The following is a 14495-nucleotide window of genomic DNA, read 5'->3' as shown; positions in this document are numbered from 1 at the left end:
AGGACTGGGCAGGTCTTTGTATGTGACTCTGCACAATTTTGCAGGAGTTGGAAAGCAACATCTACAGAACCAAAATGTACCAGTTCAAAGAAGATTGGATTGGGCCATACACCTTGCTGATGTGTATGGGTACAAGATTGGTGTAGCGGTGTGTCAGGCTGACACACTGCTCCACCGATCGCCGCGATGCGTGCCCCCGGGGGCACGCGGCGGCATGTTATCCTGCTGGACGTCATATGACGTCCAGTCAGGATAACAGAACCACTTCCCGGACGTCAATCCGCTATAGGGCGGGCGGGAAGTGGTTAACATGTGGCTGGAAGTGAAGCCTTTTTTAAACGCCTATGGTTTTTTTTTTGTTTGTTTTTTTTTTTATATCGGATACTGTTGAATTTCGTTATTTGAAATACACACACAAACCGACTTTTTTTTCCTGACAACTTGCAACTAAGCTCCTATGTTTTTTTTTTAAGTATGCAGTGACATATCCTTGCTTCTTTTGGGATAAATGCCTTAAAGTGTAAATAAAATCCCCTATCGTTTTCAGCCAAGGAAGCTACCATCTTTGCCTCTATTTAATCTACAACTGCCAGGATGCTGCACATGTGATCAGTTATCACACCAGCCATTGGATAGTTTGACAGTTTGGTTGAGAGCACATCCGATGGGAGTGTTACATTTCTGGCACGTGCCGGAAATTAAACTGTTTTATGGATGGGTTTACTTCCACTTTAACTTGAGTGCTAATTTTGGTGCAGCGCCCCACCACTCACAACTTTTTATGCAATCAGAATTTGTATTTCTTACTGGATCCTGGGCATGTGGGGGAACAAATTGTTGCTGCTGCAATGTCAGTTTAAATTGTAATTTCTCTATCTCTTGTATGTACATGGAGGTAGACCTAAACTGATACAATTAAATAAGGGGTTTAAAACAAAGCAGCTTGGGCACTATAGGTAACAGCAGGCTCCATGTTCCTGCTTTTATGCTGCAAAGCAGAGTCCTTTTTGCCTGGCACAGCTTTGACATCTCTGAGTAGTTTTGAGCTTTACCACATCTGTCCCTGCACATTCCTAATGGTTCATCAATACAGTGGACCGCCTCACTGACCAATAGGAATGTATCGAATGCAGGATGGGGATGAGCAAGCTTCAATACCACCAGGAAGGGCCTGAGTTTTACCTGGAATTCAGGCATTGCAAGTTGCAGACTATAGTCCACTTTCAGTTGACATCACAGAGCTCTGGAAGGATCCTGTCAATTCTGTCTGACATCCTGGCTCTGGCTGTCAACGTGCAACTGAGCACCAAAGTCAGCTGTGCCCACCCCTGGCCAGTGAGCACTGGAGGGGCAGAGTGGAGAGCGGTGACTGACAGCAGTAATTGCTCAGTTCTCAGTCTTAGAGCCAATATGGGACAGCTGCAGCAAAGAGGTATACTTCTCCTTTAACACATATCGATAAGATTTAGAGCTTGTGCATTAGTTTGAGACACCTCTGAGATCAATTAGAATTCATTGACAGGTGGTGCCCAGGACCTACAGTTGACCGCCTTCTGACCTGATTCAAGTGTGTTTTGCATTCCCATAGACATGTAGGGAAATGCAAAACCCACTTGAAGTGAGCAAAAGCATGTCACCCTTTTTTTTTTTTTTGCATATCTGAAAAATAAAAGGCAATAGGTGCTCTATAATATAACATATCTTTCAGTCTGTGTCTAGAGCTAAATTACTAAATTGGGATTTGGATGCCCTGTTATCTTTCTGTATGTGTAAATAATTTGAGAAATGTATTTTCTCTTCACAGTGTCACATTTGCCACCCCTTGGCCCACTGCCACCACTGAACCTGGCAGGTCTGCCTCCCCTCTCTATAAACCCTCAGTTCCCAGCATTTCCCCTGGCACCTCTCTCTGGTGATCTAGCCCCATTACTGCTGGACCACATCTCTGCACCCCTCACAGAAAACGCCACATCTACGGCCGAAGAGCTGGGCATTGCAGACCTTCCGCCAACGGAGAAAGTTACTGTCATCAGCACAGAAGCTACAGTTACAGAGTCTTCATAACAAGGATCCAGGCTGGCTTAGTGTATTTATTCAGCCACACAATGTGTTTCCAGATGCAAACAGTCATTACTTTCATACTCGTTTGTACCTATTTAGGAGATCTGTAAATAAAGAGAAATTTAGGTATGAAAAAGTAAGGTGACTGACTGAAGGTGAAAATTACAGGTGGGAGAATTGCCAAACTTCGGCACAGATGTAAATTATTTTAGCATTAACAGGTTTCCAGAAGGCATCTTAAATAAAGGGTTATGGCACGTGCACTCTAAATATGTGTATGGTTTCTGTGTCACCCACTCTGCAGGGCAGTGATTCACTGCTACATCCCTATCTATTGCTGTAGGCCAGTACTATGGAGAAGCTGCATTACTCTGAGAGCTATCTGTACATGACATGTAAGAGAAGAGCGATCTATAAATGTTACCATTTTAAACTAAAGAGTTCAAGAGTTGCGATATAAATACAGCAATAAATTACTGGAATTTTACACTATTTTTCGCTTGCTGTCTTTGCAATCATTTATTTATTTGACGCATACCTAATACTTTCTCCTACACTTAAAACTGACTGAATGAATATTCAGTCAGACTTTGTACTAACAATCAACTTTTTTTTAGTCTCGCCTCCTATATCCAGCAGTTCTACACTGTATTTAAAAATTTACTTTGCAGACCAACTGGAATCAAAGTTGGACCCTACGGTACTCGGCAAACTCACAGACCTGGTCAAATGCTAGAAGACTTTAGGGAGCTTCAGCACTACCTGAAGTTTGTTAACAGCCTGCTTAAAGTAACAGCTCTCTAGTTCCAGGAGGATGTACCCGTATGTCCTCCCAGGAGGGTGCGTAGCAGAGCGATCTGTGATCTCTGTGCCCGCTCAGACACAGCAGACCACCAATCATTGTATTAGGCTTATGTGAGCAGCCCTGGTACCATGTAATCACTGTGACGAATCAGTTGACAGTCGTAAACAAGGCTGACATTCATAATGTCTTGCTTACTACTGTGTGATCACTGCGATCACGTGGTACCAGGGTTAATCACAGTGGCCCTGTACCATGTGATAGATTTGACCAGTCACAGTAGTAAACAAAGATTTCATGAATGAAACAATGTTACAGATTTGCTTATACAGTGATCAATATTGTAATAAGCAATCAGTGTTAAAAAAAAAAAAAATTCCCTGATCACCCCCCACCCCTCAAGTAGTACAGTGTCACTACTCTGGTGGCAATATGTAAGAAGAAAAAAAAAAATTGAAAAGTAAAAAAAGGTATCATGAATTGATCACGTACAATGGCTGGCTGCTCTCGTATCACTATGTCAGTGCTGCCAGCTATTATCTCTAATCACCACCACAGCAGTACAATGTCACCAGACTAGTGCTGTCAGTCCCTAATCACCACTGCCCACTTGGTGTCCCTAATCACTGTCGACCCAGTCATATTGTCCCTGATCACCGCCACACCTGTGCCTGTACTAACCCTGGCCTGTTTATTGACCACATTGCTGCCTGGACCAATCCTTTGCCGTTTTTTTTGGTCCATGGCTTTTGCCTGCGGCCAGAACTGACCCATCTGCACATACTGCTGACTATGTTCTTGTGAGACACCAGGCCAGTGCACATGGCATTCCTGGGGGCAGTCATGTACCAGTAGGCTAGGCTTGCTCAGCTTATAGGAATTGGGACTGCTATAGGTTACGCTACACCACACTATATTCCCTGACCACTCGTATAGAGGTGACCATTACAGTACAATGGTTGTGACGCAATTGGTTGATTTTGTGCGATATACAATATAATGTCCGGTACATAATCAGTCCAGACAGTAAAAAATCTCACAGTAGCAGAATCTATTTTTGGGTATAATTCTAATGGTCCATACACATGATCTGAAAATCGGACGTAAAATACCGCTTTCGTCACGATCGTACGATAATCGGATCGTTAGTGCATGCTTTCGAGAGCCGATCACGACAGTTCATCCGCTATTCTATTGAACAAACGCAAAAAATGTTCTCGTATGATTTTGTTTAATCAGTTCAGTTGTCCGAAAATACAAATGCACTACAACATATGACATCACTTCTGAGAATTGTCGTAACTTTAGTAAACTCTTCAGGTTCGATATATGACTAGCATTAAAAAAATAAAAAGACGGACGATCTGTCGTCCGATTTTCAGATTGTGTGTACGGGGCATTAGTATGCCTATGCTGCATGTGAGAAATATTAAATTGCCAGCTTTGTGGAAAACAAAATAATTTGCCTCACCTTTTTCTTTCCGTATTTTCCAAAGACTTTTGTGGCAATAAAATGAAGTCTTCAAAAGACTTAACCATGCCTCCTAAAAATTACCTTGGGTGTTTACTCTCCAAAATGTAATTTTATGGTTGTTTCTACTGTCCTGGTGCTCCAGGGCTTCCAAAAATGTGATGGGTAGCCATGAAATTAGATGCATAATTTTAGGTGCAGTTAATTCTCCTTAAAGGTCAAAAGGTGCTTCTTGGATTTTGTGCCATTCTCAGAATGGCTAGGCTGTGAAAAAGTGTCACACGTGATATACCATACACTGGAGGAGTAGCTGCATGTGTTTTGGGGTGTAATTCTAAGTATGCCAATGATGTGTGTTTAAAAATGTCTTATTAACAATTTTGTGTTCATAATTTTTATCTCATATATATATATATATATATATATATATATAAAATCTATATCTATCCCCTTTGCACCAAGCGTACGCATATATGCGACCGCAGCTTTCAGGGGTTATACCGGGATGATGCTGCCCGCAGCTGCAGGCATCATCCCGGTACCGTTCTTTTTTTTTTTTTTTTTTTTTTTTTAGAGAGAATGATCAGCTTTCCAGGGATAACAACTGATGCGGCTAAGAGCCATCCCCCCCCCCCCCCTCCCGCCGCTCTTACCGGGCTCCCGTCCCACCGGCAGACCAGTCTCCTGAATATACACGGAAGCGACGTCACAATGTCCCCCTCCTGTTTACTCGGCTGCCAATGGCGCCAGATTTAAAAAAAAATATACAGTATTCAGAATCGCCGTTTTCAGTGATCTGAATACTTTGAGATGCAAAGGAGGGATTGGAGGTCTTTTAGACCCCCCCGATCCCTCCATAAAGAGTACCTGTCACCACCTATTACTGTCACAAGGGATGGTTACAATAAAAGTGATCAATTTTTTTTTTTTTTAAACCCAATTTAATAATATAAAAATAAATAAGAAAAAAAAAAAGTTTAAAGCGTCCCTGTGAGCTCGCGCGGCAAAGAATACGCATACGGAAGTCACGCCCGCATATGTAAACGGTGTGTGGAGGGTTGTAGAGCTTAGCGCGGCGTTGGCGTCCTCCAACGTCCATAGCGTGTATGTGTTTTTTTTTTTTTTAAAGCACCATTATTACTACTTAAGCTGGTGGAGGGACACAAGAGCATAGAGGGGCATGAAAGAGGTTGGTGACGCAAGCACATCAGACTGAGCATTGATAGCAGTGACTGACTATTGCTCAAGCAATGGATGCGATTTCTTCTGGAGTACCTCTACTTTGTGCATCGGGCTATGTTCAGAAGGGGGGGTTGAAACACTACCAAAAAAGGAGCTAAAACAGTTTCCCTCAAGCTCTGGAAAACCTACTCTACAAATGGCATCCTCCCCTGAGAAGGGGTGGCTGGTCAAAGTGAGAGCATCGGGCCATGAAATACTTGCAACTGTTTTCAACGCTGCAGCCCCTGTTCTTTTTACTCTTTCCTCAGCCATGGTAGGTTTAAAAAAAAAAAAAAAGTTTTTAGCGACTTTAATCGCATCCCAGTGTGGTCAAGATGCGACAGGTTGTCTTCCATTTTCCTAGGACCCTCAGACTGAGGAACTAGGGGCAGGATAAGACTATTCCCTCAAGGGACCGTGGTGAGGCTGATGACTTCTCTTTTGAGGTGTCAAATGCGTGAGAGTCAATGTTCACAATCTGTAAGATTGATGGTACAATTTCTTAATGAATGATCCGCTCCACATTTATGTACCCTTAACTGAATGTTTGGGTTCGCTAAAGCCTCCTCAAGCTGTGCATGCTTTTTCCTGTCCATTCTTTGTTGGAAAAGTTTTTTTTGTATCTGGAGGATTACTCAGATAAGCATTATTTTCCTTCTAAAAGTTTTTCACACTTTATCCTATGGTAGAGAAAATTCACTAAGTGGGGTATTCTTTAAAACCATGAAGAAAATACTTGGGTCTGATCAAACCCAGAAAAGAGTATTTGTACCCCAGGCTAAGATCAGCGCCATAAAGGAACCAATTTAGGTAGTCGTGCCAGTCAAAATGATTTTCTCCTATTTAACTTTGCGTGAGGTTGTCGGGAAAGATGGTGGCTTCATTCAAGGCCGTTCTTTATGCTCAGTCTCATTCTAGACTGCTACAAAACAGTATCCTATCGGCTTGAAACAGTTCAAGAGTTCAAGCTCTACATTCCCAATGTGTCTGACTCCAAAGCTGATGGCCACATCACCCTGATAGCACTCAATCTCATGTGATCCTAGAGGCTAAGCAGGGTCGGGCCTGGTTAGTACCCGGATGAAAGACCACCTGGAAATAGCAGGTGCTGTAGGCTGGGTGCACCGGAGCCTCAGTTTATGGTTTACATCAAAAAGTCTGCAAAGGGGAAAAGCATTCCTTCAGTTACCTGGGAAATGGCAACAACATATGCCAACCTTTTTTGTTTAGGTTGGGGGACAGTCCTGAAAGAGGCAGCTGTCCAAGAGAAGTGGCCTAGATCAGAAATGGCTTTTCCCATTAACATTTTAGAAATTCAGGCAGAACACTTGGTCCTGAGGGCCTGAACGTTCAGTTTATTATTACAAGTTATTGTCCTGCTAGGATTCAATCCATGTATGCCACAGCAATGGCCTATATTAATCACCAAGGGGGCACAAGAAGTTATGCGGCCAAGAGAAAGGTGAATCTTATCCTATCTTTGGCAGAAAACAATGTACTTTGCCTATCGGCAGTTTTCATTCTAGGAATAGAAAGTTGGCAGGCGGACTACTTGAGTCGCCAGCAGTTGTTCCTGGGAGAATGGTTCCTTCACACCGATATCTTCCTGTCAATATGTCATGGATGGGGGATCCCAGACATAGATCTGTTTGCGTCCAGGATCAACAAAAAAGATCGACAACTTTGTGTCAAGAACAAAGGATCCGCTAGCATGCGGAACGGATGCCTTGCTATTCCCGTGGAATCGGTTCTCACTGATTTGTGCTTACACTTCTATTCTTCCTGCATCCACGACTTCTTCACAGGATCAAGCAGGAAGGGAAGTTGTTGATTCTGGTGACCCCCAGCAGGGTCCAGGAAATCTTGGTATGCAGAGATCGTAGACATGGCAGTAGGGAACCCATGGACCCTATCTTCGTGGCCAGACCTTCTCTCGCAAGGTCCGGAGTTCCATCCTACTTTACAAACGCTAAATTTAATGGTTTGGCTATTAAGGCCCACAATCTAAAGAAGCGTGGGCTGTCAAGTTCGGTAGTTTTCTACCTTGGTAGAGCCAGCCTCCTTGGTTATAAATTATGGAGTCTGGGAAACATATGTCTCTTGGTATGAAACCAGGAGCTGCACCCCAGGAAATAAGTCAAGGTAGAGTCCTTGATTTTTCAGATGGGGTGAGAAATAAAGCTGGGCTTGAGTGCTTTCTAAGGACAGGTCTCGGCCTTATCGGTATTATTTCAAGGACCACTTGCTTCGCATTCTTTGGTCCATAACTTTTATTCAGGGGGTAACACAGCTTAATGTCCGGTTAAGTAACCCCTAAACCCTTAGGACTTGAATTTAGTTTTGTCGGCATTACAAAACAGTCTTTTGTGGGCCGATACGACATATTACCTTGGTCCTTTTTTGACAAGGAAACTATTTTTTCTGGTAACCATTTCTGCTGCAAGAAGGGTATCAGTATTGGCTGCTCTTTCTTGTAAAGAGCCATATTTTTGTTGTTCACAAGGATGAGGTAGTATTGCGTCCTCATCCTAACTTTTTACCAAAGGTAGTATCAGGTTTTTATCTAAACCAGGGTATTGTTCTACCGTCTTTTTTCCAGAACCCTGTTCTTTGGAAGAAAAATCACTACATTTTTCTGATGTGGTGAGAGCAGTCAATGTCTACTTAAAGTAGATTGCTCAGATTTGGGAAACGGATGTTTTCGTTCATGTTGCCTGAAGGTCCTAAGAGGACAGGCAGCATCGAAATCTACTATTCTAAATAGATTCGACAAGTAATCGTTCAAGCTTATGGTTTAGAGGTGGATTACACCCTCTTAAATCAAAACGCACTCCTCTAGGGCTGTTAGTGCTTCCTGGGCAGTGCATCACCAAGCCTCCATGGCTCAATTCTGCAAGGCCGTAACTTGGTATTCAGTCTATACATTTACCAGATTCTATCAAATAGATGTAAAAGGTCACGAGGATATCGCCTTTTAGGCGCAGTGTACTGTAGGCTGCAATATATGTCCTCTAGTCTCTTATTGCCCTACTTTTTGTTGTCTCCCTCCCTTCAGTTGGCATTGCTATGGGACAACCCACATAGTAACTACTATGGCTCTGTGTCCCGTGATGTACGATAAGAAAAAAGGATTTTTAAAACCGCTTACCTGTAAAATCCTTTTCTTTGAAGTACATCATGGGACACAGAGGCTCCTCCCTTCTTTGGTATACACTTGTATTGCTTTGCTACAAAACTGAGGTACTCCCAGTAGTGGTTATATAGGGAGGGCACTTTTTTTATCTTAGGGTGTGTCATTGTCCATCACCTGAAGGTGGCCTATAACCCACATAGTAATTACTATGGCTCTGTGTCCCCTGATGTACTTCAAAGAAAAGGATTTTACAGGTAAGCTGTTTTAAAAATCCTATAATTTCTTTCATGCATTTTCCAAAAACCTGAGGACATTTTTGAAAGACTCATTATGCCTTTTAGAAAATACCTTGCGGAGATCCCTGCTCTAGGGCCTCCAAAAATGTGTTGGGTAGTTGGGAAATTAGAAGAGTAATTTAGGTGTAGTTAATTCTCCTTAAGCCCTGGTTCACATTGATGCGATTTGATGTCAAATCGCATGCCAAATCGGTGGCAATTGCAGCAATGACAGCGTCCGAATCGGTGTGATGCCGCACTGATTCCCAAAAGTAGTTTCTGTACTACTTTTGGCGACTTCAGGGTGCGATTTCCATTGACATATGTGCAGAAACCCGCACATATGTCTCTGAAATCGCCCCCCGAAGTAGGGAATCACATGCAGGAATTAAATCGTGTGAGTTCAGCTGAACTCGCACGATTTCCTTCCCGCAGTTAGTGTGAACCTGGGCTTAAGGCCAAAAAGGTGCTTCTTGGATTTTGGGCCCCTCTGTGCATCTAGGCTGTGAAAAAGACTTGCATGTGGTTTCCCCCTATACGTGGGAAGTATAGCAAAATGTGTTTTGGGGTGTAATTCTAAGCCTATACTGTGTGTGGGAAATAACTTGTTAAAATGGTGACAATTTAATTTTATTTAATTTTCCCAAAAATGTACAACTTCAAAAAACTCACCATGCTTCCTATTAAGTACCTTGGACTGTTTACATTCCAAAAACGGGTCATTTGGGGTGGGTTGTTTATACCGTCCCTGCATTTTAGGACCTGCAGAAATGAGGCAATCAGTAGATCAATTTTCTAATATATATATATATATATATATATATATATATATATATATATATATACACACACACACACACACACACGCTGTAGATTGCAGACTCTATAACTTTTACACAGACAAAATAATATATATTGATTTGGGTTATTTTTACCGAAGAAATGTAGCAGAATACAGTTTGGCCTAAGTTTATGAAGAAAGTTTATTTGCAGAATTTTATAACAGAAATTAGGAAATTTATATAACAAAAAATAAACCCAGTGGTGATTAAATGCCACCAAAAAAAAAAGTTTTTTTTTTTTTTTTTTTTTAATTTGGTTACATAATTACATAGTTAGTAAGGTTGAATAAAGACACCAGTCCATCCAGTTCAACCTGAGTGTGGGTATATGTCTACAATTATCCCTATTTATTATTTAACCACTTGCCGACTGCCTCACGATGATGTACGTCGGCAGAATCACGTACCTGTACGTGATCTGCCTCCCGCGGGCGGGGGGTCCGATCGCACCCCCCTCCCCGGTGCCCGAGGCGGTCAGCTTCTGACTGGGAGTGTTCAGAGATGAGGGGGAGGCCATCCATTCGTGCCCCCCCCCCCACCTTGCAATCGCTCCCAGCCAATCAGATCATTCCCCTGCCTCTGTATAGTACACAGAGGCAGAGGAAATTATGTCATCTCTCCTCGGCTCGGTATTTTCCGTTCCGGCGCCAAGGAGAGAAGACTGCAATGTGAGTGCACAACACAACACATCACAGTAGAACATGCTAGGCACACAATACACCCCCCTTTACCCCCCAATCACACCCACCCCCGTCACACTGACACCAAGCAGTTTTTTGTTTTTTTTTTATTACTGCATTGGTGTCAGTTTGTGACAGTTAGTGTGGTAGGGCAGTTAGTGGTAGCCCCTTTTAGGTCTAGGGTACCCCACTAACCCCCCCTAATAAAGTTTTAACCCCTTGATCACCCCCCGTCACCAGTGTCGCTAAGCGATCATTTTTCTGATCGCTGTATTAGCGTTACTGGTGACGCTAGTTAGGGAGGTAAATATTTAGGTTCGCCGTCGGCATTTTATAGCGACAGGGACCCCCATATACTACCGAATAAATGTTCTAACCCCTTGATTGCCCCCTAGTTAACCCTTTCACCGCTGATCACCGTATAAGTGTTACGGGTGACGCTGGTTAGTTCGTTTATAATTTATAGTGTCAGGGCACCCGCTGTTTATTACCTAATAAAGGTTTAGCCCTCTGATCACCCGGCGTGATATGTGTTGCCCCAGGCAGCGTCAGGTTAGTGCCAGTACCGCTAACACCCACGCACGCAGCATACGCCTCCCTTAGTGGTATAGTGTCTGAACAGATCAATATCTGATCCGATCAGATCTATACTAGCGTCCCCAGCAGTTTAGGGTTCCCAAAAATGCAGTGTTAGCGGAATCAGCCCAGATACCTGCTAGCACCTGCGTTTTGCCCCTCCGCCCGGCCCGGCCCAGCCCAGCCCACCCAAGTGCAGTATCGATCGATCACTGTCACTTACAAAACACTAAACACATAACTGTAGCGTTCGCAGAGTCAGGCCTGATCCCTGCGATCGCTAACAGTTTTTTTGGTAGCGTTTTGGTGAACTGGCAAGCACCAGCCCCAGGCACGTCAGGTTAGCGCCAGTACCGCTAACACCCACCGTACACCTCTCTTAGTGGTATAGTATCTGAACGGATCAATATCTGATCCGATCAGATCTATACTGGCGTCCCCAGCAGTTTAGGGTTCCCAAAAACGCAGTGTTAGCGGAATCAGCCCAGATACCTGCTAGCACCTGCATTTGGCCCTCCGCCCGGCCCAGCCCACCCAAGTGCAGTATCGATCGATCACTGTCACTTACAAAACACTAAACGCATAACTGCAGCGTTCGCAGAGTCAGGCCTGATCCCTGTGATCGCTAACAGTTTTTTTTTGGTAGCGTTTTGGTGAACTGGCAAGCACCAGCGGCCTAGTACACCCCGGTCGTAGTCAAACCAGCACTGCAGTAACACTTGGTGACGTGGCGAGTCCCATAAGTGCAGTTCAAGCTGGTGAGGTGGCAAGTACAAGTAGTGTCCCGCTGCCACCAAGAAGAAGACAAACACAGGCCCGTCGTGCCCATAATGCCCTTCCTGCTGCATTCGCCAATCCTAATTGGGAACCCACCACTTCTGCAGCGTCCGTACTTCCCCCATTCACATTCCCAACCAAATGCAGTCGGCTGCATGAGAGGCATTTTCTTTATGTCCTCCCGAGTACCCCTACCCAACGAACCCCCCAAAAAAGATGTTGTGTCTGCAGCAAGCACGGATATAGGCGTGACACCCGCTATTATTGTCCCTCCTGTCCTGACAATCCTGGTCTTTGCATTGGTGAATGTTTTGAACGCTACCATTCACTAGTTGAGTATTAGCGTAGGGTACAGCATTGCACAGACTAGGCACACTTTCACAGGGTCTCCCAAGATGCCATCGCATTTTGAGAGACCCGAACCTGGAACCGGTTACAGTTATAAAAGTTAGTTACAAAAAAAAAGTGTAAAAAAAAAAAAAAAAAAAAAGATATATAAAATAAAAAAAAATAGATGTCGTTTTATTGTTCTCTCTCTCTATTGTTCTGCTCTTTTTTACTGTATTCTATTCTGCAATGTTTTATTGTTATTATGTTTTACCACTTTTGATTTTCAGGTATGCAATTTTTTTATACTTTACCGTTTACTGTGTTTTATTGTTAACCATTTTTTTGTCTTCAGGTACGCCATTCACGACTTTGAGTGGTTATACCAGAATGATGCCTGCAGGTTTAGGTATCAGCTTGGTATCATTTTTTTCAGCCAGCGGTCGGCTTTCATGTAAAAGCAATCCTAGTGGCTAATTAGCCTCTAGACTGCTTTTACAAGCAGTGGGAGGGAATGCCCCCCCCCACCGTCTTCCATGTTTTTCTCTGGCTCTCCTGTCTCAACAGGAACCTGTGAATGCAGCCGGTGATTCAGCCAGCTGACCATAGAGCTGATCAGAGACCAGAGTGGCTCCAAACATCTCTATGGCCTAAGAAACCGGAAGCTACGAGCATTTCATTACTTAGATTTCGCTGGATGTAAACAACACCATTGGGAAATTGGGAAAGCATTTTATCACACCGATCTTGGTGTGGTCAGATGCTTTGAGGGAAGAGGAGAGATCTAGGGTCTAATAGACCCCAATTTTTTCAAAAAAGAGCACCTGTCACTACCTATTGCTATCATAGGGGATATTTACATTCCCTGAGATAACAATAAAAATGATTAAAAAAAAAAATGAAATGAAATGAAAGGAACAGTATAAAAATAAGATAAAAAAGCAAAAAAATAATAAAGAAAAAAAAAAAAGCACCCCTGTCCCCCCCTGCTCTCGCACTAAGGCGAACACAAGCGTCGGTCTCGCGTCAAATGTAAACAGCAATTGCACCATGCATGTGAGGTATCACCGCGAAGGTCAGATCGAGGGCAGTAATTTTAGCAGTAAACCTCCTCTGTAAATCTAAAGTGGTAACCTGTAAAGGCTTTTAAAAATGTATTTATTTTGTTGCCACTGCACGTTTGTGCGCAATTTTAAAGCATTTCATGTTTGGTATCCATGTACTCGGCCTAAGATCATCTTTTTTATTTCATCAAACATTTGGGCAATATAGTGTGTTTTAGTGCATTAAAATTTAAAAAAGTGTTTTTTCCCCAAAAAATGCGTTTGAAAAATCGCTGCGCAAATACTGTGTGAAAAAAAAAAAAAATGAAACACCCACCATTTTAATCTGTAGGGCCTTTGCTTTAAAAATATATATAATGTTTGGGGGTTCAATGTAATTTTCTTGCAAAAGAAAATAATTTTTTCATGTAAACAAAAAGTGTCAGAAAGGGCTTTGTCTTCAGGTGGTTAGAAGAGTGGGTGATGTGTGACATAAGCTTCTAAATGTTGTGCATAAAATGCCAGGACAGTTCAAACCCCCCCAAATGACCCCATTTTGGAAAGTAGACACCCCAAGCTATTTGCTGAGAGGCATGTCGAGTCCATGGAATATTTTATATTGTGACACAATTTGCGGGAAAGAAACAAATTTTTTTTTTTTTTTTTTTGCACAAAGTTGTCACTAAATGATATATTGCTCAAAAATGCCATGGGAATATGTGAAATTACACCCCAAAATACATTCTGTTGCTTCTCCTGAGTACGGGGATACCACATGTGTGAGACTTTTTGGGAGCCTAGCTGCGTACTGGACCCCAAAAACCAAGCACCGCCTTCAGGCTTTCTAAGGGCGTAAATTTTTTATTTCACTCTTCACTGTCTATCACAGTTTCGGAGGCCATGGAATGCCCAGGTGGCACAAACCCCCCCCAAATTACCCTATTTTGGAAAGTAAACACCCCAAGCTATTTTTGCTGAGAGGTATAGTGAGTATTTTGCAGACCTCACTTTTTGTCACAAAGTTTTGAAAATTGAAAAAAGAAATAAAAAATGTTTTTTCTTGTCTTTCTTCATTTTCAAAAACAAATGAGAGCTGCAAAATACTCACCATGCCTCTCAGAAAATAGCTTGGGGTGTCTACTTTCCAAAATGGGGTCATTTGGGGGTGGTTTGTGCCACCTGGGCATTCCATGGCCTCCGAAACTGTGATAGGCAGTGAAGAGTGAAATCAAAAATTTACACCCTTACAAATCCTGAAGGCGGTGATTGGTTTTCGGGGCCCCGTAC

The 14495-nt window shown here is 42.9% G+C and overlaps 1 protein-coding gene across 1 annotated transcript in view; it reads left to right on the top strand.

Annotated features, from left to right (window-relative positions):
• The window catches only part of GORASP2 (golgi reassembly stacking protein 2), a 33252-nt gene extending 30699 nt beyond the window's left edge, over positions 1 to 2553 (top strand). Inside the window, exon 10 of the mRNA XM_073633925.1 lies at positions 1805 to 2553. Within this exon, the coding sequence (XP_073490026.1) occupies positions 1805 to 2064 (260 nt within the window). The 3' untranslated portion in view covers positions 2065 to 2553. The remainder of the gene's footprint in view (positions 1 to 1804) is intronic.
• Positions 2554 to 14495: the final 11942 nt, after the last annotated feature.

Source organism: Aquarana catesbeiana, linkage group LG06, assembly GCF_042186555.1.
Source record: "Aquarana catesbeiana isolate 2022-GZ linkage group LG06, ASM4218655v1, whole genome shotgun sequence".
In the NCBI taxonomy this organism is placed as follows: Eukaryota; Metazoa; Chordata; class Amphibia; order Anura; family Ranidae; genus Aquarana; species Aquarana catesbeiana.
The sequence above is the reverse complement of the archived record's forward strand: the minus strand, read 5'-3'. Positions and strand labels throughout refer to the sequence as shown.